This window comes from Salvelinus namaycush, chromosome 33 (assembly GCF_016432855.1).
Source record: "Salvelinus namaycush isolate Seneca chromosome 33, SaNama_1.0, whole genome shotgun sequence".
Lineage (NCBI taxonomy): Eukaryota > Metazoa > Chordata > Actinopteri > Salmoniformes > Salmonidae > Salvelinus > Salvelinus namaycush.
The window spans coordinates 21621774-21638920 of record NC_052339.1 but is presented as its reverse complement, the minus strand read 5'-3'; the positions used below and the strand labels follow the sequence as shown (position 1 = coordinate 21638920).

Below are 17147 nucleotides of genomic sequence, written 5' to 3'. Positions count from 1 at the left end.
AAGGCCAATGGGAGGATGAGGGAGAACTAGAGGTCACGCCCTCTTCTACTGGTGAGAGTCGACTGGTCGTGCAATCTGCCATTCTCTCTATGGCTCTTGATGTTGCAAACATGCAGCTAGTTGTCAGATTTATTGACACATCAGTGACGTATTGGTAACTCTTGGTCCTTTCTCTCCTCTTTCCTGTCCCCTGTGTAGGTAGCACCAGGGGACCCAGGTGGAGTGATATGTATACCAGCTCAGACCAGCTAAGGTGAACACACACACAGTTATGGCTGTAGTAGTCTACATCTATCTGCTCATATCTGTGTGTCCACACTTACATTTAGCTTGTTCTGTGTCTGTGTGTGTTTAGGTCAGTGGAAGATGATGGCAATGATTATGAAGGTGAGTCTATCTGTTATGGCTGCTCTTTACATCCAATTCAAATCACATGGTGTGTGTATTAGGGGAGTTTTTAGCATTTGTGTCTGTAATAATGTTTTGTGTGTGTGTGTTTCAGAGAAGAAGCAAAATGATGAGTTTGTCAGGCTGTACGTGTCAGAGGAGGAGAGGATCCTCAACTCTGCAGACCTGTGAGTGCCCCAGACAACTCCCATTGCCTGCCATAGTGCTGTTGTGATAGCAGAGTTGGTGTATTTACTACTTTCTAACGTGTGTTGTAGGAGTGCAGAGGAGAGGAGTGACGTTCTAGCAGAGTTGGTGTATTCCCGAAGCAGACTAAAGCAATTGAACTCAGAGCTGCAGAGAACAGTGGAGTTAGCCGATGACAACAACACACTGCTACGCACTGAGAACGCTTCACTGCGCAACCAAGTTAAAGGGTAACAGTAGCAACCATGCAGACACACTGCACTGCACAACCTGGTCAAATGTAACCATCAATCAAAATGTTCATCATTATTTGTGTGTGTTTGTCAGGATGAAGCGGTCGATCCATGATGCAGAGCAGCTGATGGATGAGCTGGAGGAGATCCGGAGCTTATCAGCTGAGAAGGACGGCACTACTGGCAACCTGGAGTCCTACATCAAACAACTGGTGGGTTACCATGAAGTGGTGTAGAGCAATAGTAACTAAGAAACCATATATACGGTTAGGAAGTGCCTAGGAAAGATATAGAGCGTTGATAAACTGAAGTTGTTTTCATCCCTTGTTCCGGCAGGAGAAAGAGAAGGAGAGTTTGGAAGACCAGATCGAGACCTTTGGCAGTGAGGTATGATGACCTCTAAGCCTTGACCTTTGACCCTGTTAGAAGAGACAAACTGAACGTTTCACTGGCCAGCCAATATGGATGCATAATATTAATTTGTTGTCCTCAAAACATCACTGAACTGTTCTGTTCTATCTCTGTCTCTCTCTGTGTATCTCTCGCTCTCTTTCTCTCCCTCTCTCATCCTTAGATGTCCCGTATTATACCAGATAGAGCCACTGACAAGAAGAAGATTGCTGACCTCAGCAATGCTCTACAGGCCTTACAGGTAGCACACATACATGCTCGGATATCATCTGATACCACCAGATCACAGGAGGGTGATTGATATCCTTCCACCAGATCACAGGGGGGTGATTGATATCCTTCCACCAGATCACAGGGGGGTGATTGATACACAGGAGGGTGATTGATATCCTTCCACCAGATCACAGGGGGGTGATTGATGTCCTTCCACCAGATCACAGGGGGGTGATTGATGTTCTTCCACCAGATCACAGGGGGGTGATTGATATCCTTCCACCAGATCACAGGGGGGTGATTGATATCCTTTCCACCAGATCACAGGGGGGTGATTGATATCCTTCCACCAGATCACAGGGGGGTGATTGATATCCTAGGAGGGTGATTGATATCCTTCCACCAGATCACAGGGGGGTGATTGATATCCTTCCACCAGATCACAGGGGTTGATTGATATCCCTTCCACCAGATCACGGGGGGGGGGGGGTGATTGTGCTCCTTCCACCAGATCACAGGGGGGTGACTGTGTTCCTGGGAGGCCACACGCTTTTGTTCCAGCCCAACTATTAACTGTGTGTGTGTGTGTGTGTTTGTGTGTGTGTGTGTGTGTGTGTGTGTGTGTGCGCGTGCGCGTGCGTGCGTGCGTGTGTGAAACAGCTACGGCTAGAGGAGAGCAGACTCACCCTGGATCAGAGGTATGAGGTCATACATAAGGTATGTGAACTACATATTGAAAATGTTTACATTTCAAATATGCCCTAAATTCCCAATAAATGTAACAGATGTTCTTTAGACATGCCACATGGCTTGCCAGTTTAAATTAGGTCCATTGCAGTCTATTAGCTGGCTGGCTAGTGCCCAACATCTCTTTGTGTGTCTCCCCTACAGAAGGACTTTGTTATTAAGCAGCTGGAGCAGTCCCTCACAGAGTACTCCTCCATCGCACAGGTACAACACACACACACATTTTACATATGCCTGATGTAGACCTCACACATCTAACTGATACACACTGTGGGCTTTATGTTGTGTGTTTCTCTGTTCTCAGGATCTGAAGGAGAAGATGAAGGATTTGGAGAGCCAAGTGGCAGAGGCCCTAGTGTAACACACAGACACTCAATCATAACATCCCTCACACATCACTCTAATTTTGGCACGTTCTTTGTAATACCCTCTCTTTTTTGTAATACCCTTTCTCTCTTTCCCCCTGTCTTTCCCTCTCTCTGTCTTTAGTAATGGAGGAGAGGGGCGTTACATGGCGTTAGATGGGACTCTGTCAGCAGCCACTCAGCGCTCCATCTCTCTAGCGGAGGAAATGGGTCTACTGCCACGTATGATGGTGGGTCGCATACACACAACATATGACCGATCACTCTTTCCACATCTTCCCCTAAAGTGCAGAAGTGCTTGTCTGTAGTGTTGTCTTCACGGTTTGGTGATCAGGTAGTACTACAGGACAGTGAGCTTAGGGTTGGGTAGGACTTAGCTGGGAGGCAGGCTGCCTTCACACACACTGGGCAGATGCTCTGTTGCGAAATGTATGTGTTCACTTCCTATCCCAGGATGAGTCCTCTGATGAGGAGGTGCAGGAGCAAAGAGATGAGAGGGTAGAGAAAGAGGAGAAGCAGAGAGTGGAGGAGAGGAAAGAAAGAGAGGAGAATGAGAAGAAAGAGGAGGAGGTCAAGGAGGAGAAACAGCTGTTACAGGAGAAGAGAGGTGTGTGGTCAGATCTGGTGGGAGGTGTCCAGGCAGCAGGAGGTTTCACCCTGGGTTTCCTGGCTCCTCTGTGTGTGCTGGTCTCCATGGTCCCTGGCTGCTACGACCACTGTACTGGACTCAGCTGCACCGATATCCTCTGGTCTACTGCCAGATACCTCATACAGCCATACTGCAATGTGCACCACATAGGCCTTCCTCCTCTGTAACACATACATACATATACATATATATTTACATATATATATACGCATGCATACCTACCTACATACTACCTACACGCACACATTCACAAAAACACACACACACTAATCCTGATCTTCAACCCTCCCAGGCTGCAATGCTGTTGTTAACTAAATAAAACTGAATACTGCATCATACATTGACAACTGGTTGTATTTTAATAAAGGGAAACAGTAGAGTTGATTTTACAATGTTTATTTTTTAGCTTTATGAAAATTAGCTAAATTACATTTTAAAGATTGGACTCAATGTTGTTCATGTTTTTGTATTTTTTTGTTATTTCTCTACATTGTTTTATTTATTTTTTATTTAACCTTTATTTATATTTAACTAGGCAAGTCACGTTTAAGAACAAATTCTTACTTAAAATGATTGCCTAGCAAAAGGCTTCTGCGTGGATGGGGGCTGGGATTAAAAATATAGGACAAACACACATCACGACAAAAGAGACAACACTACATAAAGAGAGACATAAGACGACAACATAGCATGGCAGCGACACAACATGGTAGCAGCACAAAACGGTACAAACATTGTTGGGCACAAACAGCACAAAGGGCAAGAAAGTAGAGATTGTTTTGTACAGTACTAAATAAATGCACTGTCACGTTCCTGTTTGGATTGTAAATGTGATTTCTATTCAATAAAGAGACATTAAGCAGTTTGTCTTTCCACTTCATATAAACGTTTTAATGTATATTTTCAAACAACGCGAGATTTGAGCAGTGGACTTGAGTCGTGGTCTGACGTCATCCGAAAATGGCTACTTCGTCAAAGGGATTATAAAATACGGTATTTTCATTTTACACATTTACATCCGTCTATATGCTTTATTTCCACATTTCATATGTTTTAATGTTATATTTGTCCATGTGGTTACCCTCCTGAATGCCCCGTCATTTTAAAATTGACTAACTTCGCTAGTTTACCGCGCTCCTCGTCGCATTTCGAAATAAGAGCGCTTTGTTATTAACAGTAATTTATCCGCGAAATCAACATTTAAGAGAGATTAAATGGTTTCAAGCTTCATAAACGTTTATCTTAATGTACAATTATAATTATAGCATCAGAATGATTCACAATTAAATTGATATATCAGTAATGGTTCAACAGAACGTAGCTGATTTTCGCGGTTAGCTGTAGGGCAGTTAGCCATGGAACTGAGGAACTTTTATTTTCATAATGTTGGCTTAACTGTTCGATGAGATGAGTGTTGCGGTTGTAATTGTGTATTAATTTCAATCACTTATTTTTATCCCAACAGAACACCCGATACACACTTTCAACCAAACAATAACATTATTATAAAGGGTGAGTTCATGTGTATTTATGTAAATGTGTTGTGTATCTTGCGGAGGGAGAGAGAAGTAAAGAACTAGAATGGTAGATGGATAAGCTATTATTATTTTGGGAGATAAAATATTGACTGTTTAAACAATAATGTTTTGGTAAAAAGATGAGGGTTGGACCTGGAGAAATGTAACCACTCTCAAAATCATAGGAATATGGATGCAAGGACTGACCATCCAAGATATCAACATAGTTTTAATCATTTTTTTAGGTTTTACAGTGTTTATTTATATTTACAATGTTTACAAACATTGGAGTTAAACAAGCTTATATTTTGGGTCCTGATGAAGTGTGACAGTTGAACTAAGCTCATTAGGCATTTCTAAGTTATATTCTTCAAGAATCCATGAGGATATATAATTAATTTATACGTCCAGAAATGGATGTAGATTTCCCCTTTAAATACTGTCAGTCTGAGGTTGGCCCTGTCCTAGCCTTTCTAAAATATAAACAGCAACAACCTTGCAAGCACACGATCTCCTCTGACATAAAGACCTTTTAGTAAAGGTATTGCACTGTTAGTTAAAAAACAATCCGATTAATTCCCCTCCCTGCAGTTTGACCCCAGCGTGAACCCGGAAGCAGTAATGTCACAGCTGGCCCACAGCGAGCACCTGTTGGAGCAGCTGCGTTGGCAGCGGGAAAGCAACGTTCTGTGTGACATCACGGTCGTCGTGGGCGACACGCTGTTCCGAGCGCACCGTAATGTACTGGCGGCGTTCAGCGGGTTCTTCTCCGCACTGCCTGACAGAGGTCACCTGGTCACAACCCTTAACCCGGAGTTTGTCAGTGGGCAGGCCCTGAACACCCTGCTGAAATACATATATTCTGGAGAACTACACACTGACAGGTAGGTACATCACTACACTGATGTGTACGAAGCTAATTTAGCAATAGGTGTGGCAATACTATTCATCAAATCAAAAGGTGTGTAAGCGCCCCTACTACTCCCTTTGTATAATACGACTACACCACCATCATACCATCACAATAACTATGTATCACAGGAGGCTGCTGAGGGCAGGAATGGAGTGAATGGAATGGTATCAAACACATGGAAAGCATGTGTTTGATGAGTCCGATTACCATTCCTTTTATTCCATTCCAGCCATTACTATGAGCCCGTCCTCCCAAATTAAGGTGCCACCAAACTCCTGTGCTATGTAGGATACAATATTGTTGTTTATCTGTTTTTGTTATTGATCTTTTGTTTATTTGTGGTTGCCATGATAACAGTGAGGGGTCGGAGGCCGTGCTGGGAGCGGCGGTGTTCCTGGGGATGAGGGAGGCGGAGCGTCACCTGATAGACAAGTCTGACAGCCAACGGGAGATGAGGATAGAGTCAGCCTCACCTACCACCTCCCCCCATTGCTTACCCTCACCCCACAGCCCAGAGGCGTTCAAGCCCTTGTCCTGCGTTTCTGGAGGGGGCTCGGTAGAGAGGGAGGAGGAGAGGGAAGGAGAGAAGGGGGAGGAAGAAGAGTGGGGAGATCCAGAGTACACCCCTTCCTCCCCAAGCCCCCCAACATCCCCCCGAAGAGGAGCGAGGAAAAGAAAGGGAAGAAAGCCCAAGGCCACACCTCGCAACCAGACCTCACCTGGAAACCAAACCTTGCCTAGCAACCCAACATCACCTAGCCATGACGACACCCAAGATGACGCAACAGTCCCCCAGCCTCAGAGGGGCAGGGGGAGAGGGAGAGGAAGGGGAAGGGGGAGAGGAAGGGGGAGGGGAGGAGGAATGAGGAGGGATCTGTCTTTGAAGGAGTCAGACCTTCAGATCGTTGAGGAGAATGAGACAGACCTCAGCCCTTCATCATTGAAACCTGTCAAGAGGCAAAGGAGGAGCAGTGGAGAGAGGAGAGGAGTGAAGAGAGGAAGAGGCAGAGGAAGAGGGAAACTGGAGAACAGATCGAGCGATGGAGAGGGGGATGAGGGGAAGGCTGGGTTGAAGAACCAACAGGTGAAAGAGAAGCCAGTGTGTGCTGAGTGTAACAAAGAGTTCTCTGAGATCAGTAGTCTGAGGAGACACATGAGGATCCATAAAGGAGTGAAACCTTTCCAGTGTCTCTTCTGTTCCCGAGCCTTCACACAGGGAAACCAGCTCAAGACTCACCTCCGCATACACACAGGTAAGAGACACACACACACACATAGCTAGCATACACACGGGTAAGACACACACACACACACACTCCTCCGCATACACATACAGGTGTGAGACAACCTAACTGTCTCTCTGCCTTTCTAGGAGAGAAGCCATTTGCATGTTCTCAGTGTGACAAGGGTTTTGCCCAGAAGTGTCAGTTGGTGGCGCACTGTCGAATGTACCACGGAGAAGAGAAACCTTACACCTGTGAACAATGTGGGCTGCAGTTCGCTACCTCATCTAACTACAAGATACACTGCAGGTAGGACTGTGTGTGTCTGAGTGTGCGTGCATGTGCGTGTGTGGAGAGAAGACCTATTTGTGTGTATCTATCTACCTGTGTGTGTGTCCATGTGTGTGTCCATATAGGAAGCACAGTGGAGAGAAGCCGTATGTGTGTGAACAGTGTGGGAAGGGTTTTGCCCAGGCCAGCACTCTGACCTATCACATGAGGATCCACACAGGAGAGAAACCTTACCAATGTGACGATTGTGGGATGGCCTTCTCCGTCTCTTCCTCTCTCATCACACACAAACGCAAACACACAGGTAACAAGCAAAGAGAAACATTACCAGGTAAATTTGTCTTGATGGTGTGTGTGTGAGCATGTGTCCCTGTATTCTCTGACGTGTGTGTCCGCGTTTCTGTGTGTTTTCCAGGTGAAGCTCCACACGAGTGTCTGGTGTGTCAGAAGGCCTTCATTACCAAACGAGAACTCAACAAACACTCCCATATCCACAACGGTGAGTCTACCGAACACACACACGTGAGAACCAACCACTTTGACTACTTAAATCTATCCAAGGGAAAAGATGACAAGCACCAAGTGTCCAGATGTCAAACAAATCACTGTCTGTTAGTTGTGTAGATCTACTGTGTTCTAGAAGGGCACCTGTCCTGGAGTGGAGAGTAAACACAAGATGGAGAGAGTCACTTGGAAGAGGAGAGAGAGAGATGTAGGTAAAGAATAGAGGATGGAGAAGAAGGGACCATATAGAAGTATAGCGGGAAGAAGGTAGAAGATGGAAGTGATGGATAGACTGATAAAGGAGTTGATATGGAGATTATAGATGTGGCTGAGTTTTTCCTGACCATGTGACTTGACCAGGAAAGACTCCTGGCCCTAGTTGTAGAGAATGGGGAAAGATTTGTGTGCTGTGCGTGTGTGTAGGTGGAGACCCAGCTGTTAAGCAGCGTGTGACATGTGAGCTGTGCGGAAACACCTACGCTGGCCTGAGCAGCCTGAAGAAACACCAAGAGAGACAACACTTAGGTGAGATGTGTGTGTGTGTGTGTGTGTGTGTGTGTGTGTGTGTGTGTGTGTGTGTCAACTTATCCTTTTGGCCATCTATGTTAACCTGTGTGTGTGTTCTCCAGTTCCAATGGCGGTTCCAGAATGGGCTCTCCTCCACAACATTCCTATCGACCACCAGGGGCTAATCTCCCGCGATGCGCCCAGCCCCATGCACGAGGAGCCAGACAACCATGACCCCGAGGAACCAGACAACCATGACCCCGAGGAGCCAGACAACCATGACCCCGAGGAGTCAGACAACCCTGACCTCGAGGAGCCAGACAACCATGACCCCGAGGAGCCAGGCAACCCTGACCCCGAGGAGTCAGACAACCATGACCCCGAGGAGCCAGACAACCATGACCCCGAGGAGCCAGACAACCCTGACCCCGAGGAGCCAGACAACCCTGACCTCGAGGAGCCAGACAACCCTGACCTCGAGGAGCCAGACAACCATGACCCCGAGGAGCCAGACAACCCTGACCTCGAGGAGCCAGACAACCCTGACCTCGAGGAGCCAGACAACCCTGACCTCGAGGAGCCAGACAACCCTGACCTCGAGGAGCCAGACAACCCTGACCTCGAGGAGCCAGACAACCCTGACCTCGAGGAGCCAGACAACCATGACCTCGAGGAGCCAGACAACCCTGAACCAACATCCCCTAACTTGAGCCCAAACCCTCTCAGTGTTCTAGTGGAACAGCTGCGTACATCTTCCTCCAACTTCTCTTCCCCACTCTCCCACTGTGATCCAGCCTACCCTGTCGAAGACATGGAGCAGATCATCATCATTAGAACTTTGGACAATGACCCCTGCCCTGACCCCTGACTCAACCACCTCTGACCCCCTCACCCAGATCCTAACATTACTCTCTCAGGCTTGGAGTGGATCCACCCTTTTTGAATGGATCAACGGGACCTACAGGATCCAATATGAATCAGCTGTAGTGTCAGATATAGAATTGTGAATAGTGTGGATGTTGACAAATCATATATGTAATTACATTTACATTTTAGTAATGTAGCAGATGCTCTTATCCAGAGTGACTTACAGTAGTGAGTGCATACATTTTTGTAATTCACTCCATCTTTTCATGAAATGAACTCATTCAGATCTAAACATTTATTTTATTGTATGTGTTAAATGTTTATTACTAGAGGTAATCACTGAGGTCCTACCCACAGAACAGCCAGGTTCACCATCTCCTGACTTTGCACTTCTCTACACATCCTGAATCGTCCTCTGTTTAATGTTCTGGTTTTAATCCCACGTCTCAGTAACATGGGGCTTAATGTCTTATGGAATCTAGAGGTAGTATTGAGATGGATGGATATTTATGAAAAGTCAAGGTTTTTAATTCTTTATTGGGAGGAATACATCTGTGTGCTTTCTCATCCTTTCCACAAAAGTACATTATCATTATACAGTGCCTTCAGAAAGTATTCACACACCTTGATTTTTCCCCAAAAAATTGGTGTTACAAAGTGGGATTAAAATGGATTTAATTGTAATTTTGTGTCAATGATCTACACAACATACTCTGTAATGTCAAATTGGAAGAAACATTCTAAGATGAGTAAAAAAATATATGTGAAAAATACAACACTTACAGTTGAAGTCGGAAGTTTATCATTTTTCAACCACTCTACACATTTCTTGTTAACAAACTATAGTTTTGGCAAGTCGGTTAGGACATCTACTTTGTGCATGACACAAGTAATTTTTCCAACAATTGTTTACAGCTATTATAATTCACTGCATCACAATTCCACTGGGTCAGAAGTTTACATACACGAAGTTGACTGTGCCTTTAAACAGCGTGGAAAATTCCAGAAAATTATGTTATGGTTTTTGATAGGCTAATTTACATAATTTGAGTCAATTGGAGGTGTACCTGGGGATGTATTTCAATGCCTACCTTCAAACTCAGTGCCTCTTGGCTTGACATCATGGAAAAAATCTAAAGAAATCAGCCAAGACCTCATAAAAACATTTGTAGACCTCTACAAGTCTGGTTCATCTTTGGGAGCAATTTCCAAACGCCTGAAGGTACCACGTTCATCTGTACAAACAATAGTATAAACACCATGGGACCACACAGCCGTCATACCGCTCAGGAAGGAGATGCGTTCTGTCTCCTAGAGATGAACGTACTTTGGTGCGAAAAGTGCAAGTCAATCCCAGAACAACAGCAAAGGACCCTGTGAAGATGCTGGAGGAAATGGGTACAAAAGTATCTATATCCACAGTAAAACGAGTCCTATATCGACATAACCTGAAAGGCCGCTCAGCAAGGAAGAAGCCACTGCTCCAAAACTTCCATAAAAAAGCCAGACTATAGTTTGCAACTGCACATGGGGACAAAGATTGTACTTTTTGGAGAAATGTCCTCTGGTCTGATGAAACAAAAATAGAACTGTTTGGCCATAATGACCATCGTTATGTTTGGAGGAAAAAGGGGGAGGCTTGCAAGCCGAAGAACACCATCCCAACCGTGAAGCACAGGGGTGGCAGCATCATGTTGTGAGGGTGCTTTGCTCCAGGAGGGACTGGTGCACTTCACAAAATAGATGTCATCATGAGGAAAGGAAAATTATGTGGATATATTGAAGCAACATCTCAAGACATCAGTCAGGAAGTTAAAGCTTGGTCGCAAATGGGTCTTCCAAATGGACAATGACCCCAAGCATACTTCCAAAGTTGTGGCAAAATGGCTTAAGGACAACAAAGTCAAGGTATTGGAGTGACCATCACAAAGCCCTGACCTCAATCATATAGCATTTGTGGGCAGAACAGAAAAAGCGTGTGCGAGCAAGGAGGCCTACAAACCTGACTCAGTTACACCAGCTCTTGTCAGGAGGAATGAGCCAAAACTCACCCAACTTATTATGGGAAGCTTGTGGAAGGCTACCAGAAACATTTGACCCAAGTTAAACAATTGAAAGGCAATGCTACCAAATACTAATTGGGTGTATGTAAACTTCTGACCCACTGGGAATGTGATGAAAGAAATATAAGCTGAAATAAATCATTCTCTCTACTATTATTCTGACATTTCCCATTCTTAAAATAAAGTGGTGATCCTAACTGACCTAAGACAGGGAATTGTTACTGATTAAATGTCAGGAATTGTAAAAAAAAACGGAGTTTAAATGTATTTGGCTAAGGTGTATGTAAACTTCCGACTTCAACTGTATATAACTTGATTAGATAAGTATTACAACCCCTGAGTCAATACATGTTAGAATCCCCTTTAGCAATGATTACAGCTGTGAATCTTTCTGGGTAAGTCTCTAAGAGCTTTGCACACTTGAATTGTACAATATTTGCACATTATTCGGTACATCCGAACATCACACCTGCGGGACAGGTACAGGATGGCAACAACAACTGCCCGAGTTACACCAGGAACGCACAATCCCTCCATCAGTGCTCAGACTGTCCGCAATAGGCTGAGAGAGGCTGGACTGAGGGCTTGTAGGCCTATTGTAAGGCAGGTCCTCACCAGACATCACCGGCAACAACGTCGCCTATGGGCACAAACCCACTGCCCCTGGACCAGACAGGACTGGCAAAAAGTGCTCTTCACTGACGAGTCGCGGTTTTGTCTCACCAGGGGTGATGGTCGGATTCACGTTTATCGTCGAATATATGAGCGTTACACCGAGGCCTGTACTCTGGAGCGGGATCGATTTGGAGGTGGAGGGTCTGTTATGGTCGGAGGCGGTGTGTCACAGCATCATCGGACTGAGCTTGTTGTCATTGCAGGCAATCTCAACGCTGTGCGTTACAGGGAAGACATCCTCCTCCCTCGTGGTACCCTTCCTGCAGGCTCATCCTGACATGACCCTCCAGTATGACAATGCCACCAGCCATACTGCTTGTTCTTTGCGTGATTTCCTGCAAGACAGGAATGTCAGTGTTCTGCCATGGCCAGCGAAGAGCCCGGATCTCAATCCCATTGAGCACGTCTGGACCTGTTGGATCGGAGGGTGAGGGCTAGGGCCATTCCCCCAAGAAATGTCCGGGAACTTGCAGGTGCCTTGGTGGAAGAGTGGGGTAACATCTCACAGCAAGAACTGGCAAATCTGGTGCTGTTCATGAGGAGGAGATGCACTGCAGTACTCAATGCAGCTGGTGGCCACACCAGATACTGACTGTTACTTTTGATTTTGCCCCCCTTTGTTCAGGGACACATTATTCCATTTATGTTAGTCACATGTCTGTGGAACTTGTTTAGGTTATGTCTCAGTTGTTGAATCTTGTTATGTTCATACAAATATTTACACATTTAGTCTTCTGAAAATAAACGCAGTTGACAGTGAGAGGATGTTTCTTTTTTTGCTGAGTTTATATTTGGGCTTGTGTTTCAGGTTATTGTCCTGCTGAAAGGTGAATTTGTCTCTGTTGGAAAGCAGACTGAACCAGGCTTTCCTCTAGGATTTTGCCTGTGCTTAACTCGATTCCGTTATTATTTTTTTTACTCCCTAGTACTTGCCGATGACAAGCATACCCATAACATATTGCAGCCACCCCCATGCTTTAAAATATGAAGAGTGGCCTCCCGGGTGGCGCAGTGGTCTAGGGCACTGCATCGCAGCGCTAGCTGTGCCACCAGAGACTCTGGGTTCGCGGCCGTGACCGGGAGGTCCGTGGGGCGACGCACAATTGGCCTAGCGTCGTCCGGGTTAGGGAGGGTTTGGCCGGTAGGGATATCCTTGTCTCATCGCGCACCAGCGACTCCTGTGGCGGGCCGGGCGCAGTGCACGCTAACCAAGGTCGCCAGGTGCACGGTGTTTCCTCCGACACATTGGTGCGGCTGGCTTCCGGGTTGGATGCGCGCTGTGTTAAGAAGCAGTGCGGCTTGGTTGGGTTGTGTTTCGGAGGACGCATGGCTTTCGACCTTCGTCTCTCCCGAGCCCGTACGGGAGTTGTAGCGATGAGACAAGATAGTAACTACTAACAATTGGATACCACGAAATTGGGGAGAAAAAGGGGGGTAAAATTCAAAAATAAAATAAAAAAATAAATATGAAGAGTGGTACTCAGTGATGTGTTGAATTTGCCCCAAACATAATGCTTTGTATTCTGGACATAATGTTCATTTATTTGCAGTTTTACTTTCGTGCCTTATTCCAAATAGGATGCATGTTTAGAAATATTTTATTCTGTAGAGGCTTCCTTCTTTTCACTCTGTCATTTAGGTTAGTATTGTGTAGTAACTACAATGTTGTTGATCCATCCTCAGTTTTCTCCTATCACAGCCATTAAACTTTGTAACTGTTTTAAAGTCACAATTGGCCTCATGGTGAAATAAATCCTTGAGCAGTTTCCTTCCTTTCCGGCAACTGAGTTAGGAAGGATCAGAGGCGATTTTAGCATGTATATCTTAGTAAGACAAAAAAAAAGGAAAAAGAAGTGGAATGCATTCCAGCAAAGCCACTATACTACACAACACTAAACAATACATGAATTGCACTATAACGGTGACAAACCGTGCCCACAAACTGTTAGGGCCTACATAAAGCTTTCCCAACAGCAGAGTCCCAACAGCTGTCCCAACACCTTACCACTACACCTGGCCATCAGCGGAGCGTTGTCTGGCAGCGAAATAGTTCATTCAGCCTCATTTACTGTCTTTTAAAAAAACATAGCTGATATGGCTGACTAGCTTATACAAATGTGGTTTCTAATGACAATTGAGATGTACAAACTATGGCATAAAGGGACGACAAGCGGATAAGAGGCAATCCGTAATTTCGATTAAGACAATGAGCACGCTAGGACGGATGTAGCGTTAGTCAATATAACTATTTGTTTTGTACTTTTGAAATGTACAGCGACAGAATTCAGAGCATGCGCTGGTCTTACAGTGCTCTCCCTGTTCTCCCAAGTTAGAACTGTAGGATAAATAAAGGGGGCATATAAGCAGACAATGAAAGCGCTTAAAATAGCGCTTAAAAAGCGCTTAAAATATCCGATGATTAGAACAGGATAGAACAGCGGCGTCTGGTAAGACAAGGGGCGGCGGACTATGTATTTTTGTAAATAACAGCTGGTGCACGATATCTAAGGAAGTCTCGAACTATTGCTCGCCTGAGATAGAGTATCTCATGATAAGCTGTAGACCACACTACCTACCGAGAGAGTTTTCATCTGTATTCTTCGTAGCTGTTTACATACCACCACAGTCAGAGGCTGGCATTAAGACAGCATTGAATAAATTATATTCTGCCATAAGCAAACAAGAAAACGCTCACCCAGAGGCGGTGCTCCTAGTAGCCGGGTACTTTAATGCAGGGAAACTTAAATCTGTTTTACCAAATTTCTATCAGCATGTTAAATATGTAACCAGAGGAAAAATAACTCTGAACCACTTATACTCAACACACAGAGACGCATACAAAGGTCTCCCTCGCCCTCCATTCGGCAAATCTGACCATAATTCTATCCACCTGATTCCTGCTAACAAGCAAAAATTAAAGGAGGAAGCACCAGTGACTAGATCAATAAAAAAAGTAGTCAGATGAAGCAGATGCTAAGCTACAGGACTGTTTTGCTAGCACAGACTGGAATATGTTCCGGGATTCCTCCGATGGAATTGAGGAGTACACCACATCAGTCATGGGCTTCATCAGTAAGTGCATCGATGATGTCGTCCCCACAGTGACCGTACGTACATACACCAACCAAAAGCTGTGGATTACAGGCAGCATCCGCACTGAGCTAAAGGCTAGAGCTGCCGTTTTCAAGGAGTGGGACTCTAACCCGGAACCTTATAAGAAATCCCGCTTTGCCCTCCGACGAACCATCAAACAGGCAAAGCGTCAATACAGGACTAAGATTGAATCGTACTACACCGGCTCTGACGCTCGTCGGATGTGGCAGGGCATGCAAACCATTACAGACTACAAAGGGAAGCACAGCCAAGAGCTGCCCAGTGACACAAGCCTACCAGACGAGCTAAAGTACTTCTATGCTCGCTTCGAGGCAAGTAACACTGAAACATGCATGAGAGCACCAGCTGTTCCGGAAGACTGTGTGATCACGCTCTCCGCAGCCGATGTCAGTAAGACCTTTAAAGAACATTCACGAGGCCGCAGGGCCAGACGGATTACCAGGATGTGTACTGCGAGCATGCGCGGACCAATTGGCAACTGTCTTCACTGACATTTTCAACCTCTCCCTGTCCCGAGTCTGTAATACCAACATGTTTTAAGCAGACCACCATAGTGCCTGTGCCCAAGAACACTAAGGTAACCTGCCTAAATGACTACTGACCCGTAGCACTCACGTCTGTAGCCATGAAGTACTTTGAAAGGCTGTTCATGGCTCACATCAACACCATCATCCCAGAAACCCTAGTACACCATGACAGTCGTGTAGAGGGCACATCAAAACCTATTCCACCTAAGGAGACTGAAAAGATTTGGCATGGGTCTTCAGATCCTCAAAAGTTTCTACAGCTGCACCATCGAGAGCATCCTGACTGGTTGCATCACTGCCTGGTATGGCAACAGCTCGGCCTCCAACTGCAAGGCACTACAGAGGGTAGTGCGAATGGCCCAGTACATCACTGGGGCCAAGCTTCCTGCCATCCAGGACCTCTATACCAAGAGGTGTCAGAGGTAGGCCCTAAAAATTGTCAGACTCCAGCCACCCTAGTCATAGACTGTTCTCTCTGCTACCGCACGGCAAGCGGTACCGGAGCGCCAAGTCTAGGTCCAAGAGGCTTCTAAACAGCTTCTACCCCCAAGCCATAAGACTCCTGAACATCTAGTCAAATGGCTACCCAGACTATTTGCATTGCCCCCCTCCCTTTACATCACTGCTACTCTCTGTTGTCATCAATGCATAGTCACTTTAATAACTCTACCTACATGTACATACTACCTCAACTAACAGGTGCTCCCCGCACATTGACTCTGTATCGGGAAACCGCTGTATATAGTCTCGCTATTGTTATTTTACTGCTGTTCTTTAATTACTTGTTACTTTTATCTCTTTTTCTTATCTGTATTTTTTTTAAACTGCATTGTTGGTTAGGGGGTCATAAGTAAGCATTTCACTGTAAGGTCTACTACACCTGTTGTATTCGGCGCATGTGACTAATAAAATTTGATTTAATTTGATTACATTGCTCTAAAACAGGTTATAGGCTACAGTAGAACAGTCAGAACAGTAGGCGAAATGAAGAGGGGTAAATAGACCAAATTATTAGGGTGAGGCACATGGGCTAACATCTTACTACACAACATACCCTTAGTATTATTTTCTTAGCTACAGTATACATATCTCCCTGGCATATTACATAATTTATGAAGCAGCATACAAGTCATTTTTGGACTCACATTGCTGTGCTCGGCTCACTTAAACAGGAAGGTGGCGTGGCGATCCTCCGAGTAAACGGTTGTTTGGACCGCGGCACAAATCATGCTTCATTGACAGCATGGCCAATGTTGAACGTTAATCATTTTAAACTTGGAAAAGAGCCCCTTAATCCCAGATTTGGGATCACATAGCCACTGTCACTGATTCCTGTGGTGAAATATTCTATGGAATATATATTCTTTGTCTTTTCTTCAAACAATCATCTTTATTCAATATTGATTAATTATTGCAATATTGAAACCGTCACTATTGTGCCTACCCTTTACAGACCATGCTGTCCCTTATATATCTGATACCAAGATTGCTCAGTCATAGCTTTCCCCCCCCCCCCCCCCCCCCCCCCCCCCCCCCTCCCCCCCCCCCCTCCATATAGATTGGGGGAACCATAAGCCACTTTTTGTTCATCCTGTCTTCATCTGCCTCTGGTGCTGTCTCCCAGATGCCAGGATAATTAGGAATACTGAGGCCTTTGTTCTGTTCCTCCATGCTATCTCGGGGACACCCACCACATCTTATCTTTAAAATAAATATATATTTTTTTAAACCTTT

At 45.3% G+C, this 17147-nt stretch overlaps 1 protein-coding gene across 1 annotated transcript; it reads left to right on the top strand.

The window, feature by feature from the left end:
* Positions 1 to 4148: 4148 nt before the first annotated feature.
* On the top strand, positions 4149 to 9865 carry mynn (myoneurin). Its single transcript, XM_038973034.1, has 9 exons — positions 4149 to 4205; positions 4678 to 4724; positions 5321 to 5613; positions 6000 to 6895; positions 7015 to 7174; positions 7282 to 7460; positions 7572 to 7655; positions 8084 to 8185; positions 8290 to 9865. The coding sequence occupies exons 3-9, from the start codon at positions 5351 to 5353 to the stop codon at positions 9033 to 9035; spliced, it is 2430 nt and encodes an 809-aa protein (XP_038828962.1). The 5' UTR covers positions 4149 to 4205; positions 4678 to 4724; positions 5321 to 5350; the 3' UTR covers positions 9036 to 9865.
* The last annotated feature ends 7282 nt before the right edge of the window (positions 9866 to 17147 follow it).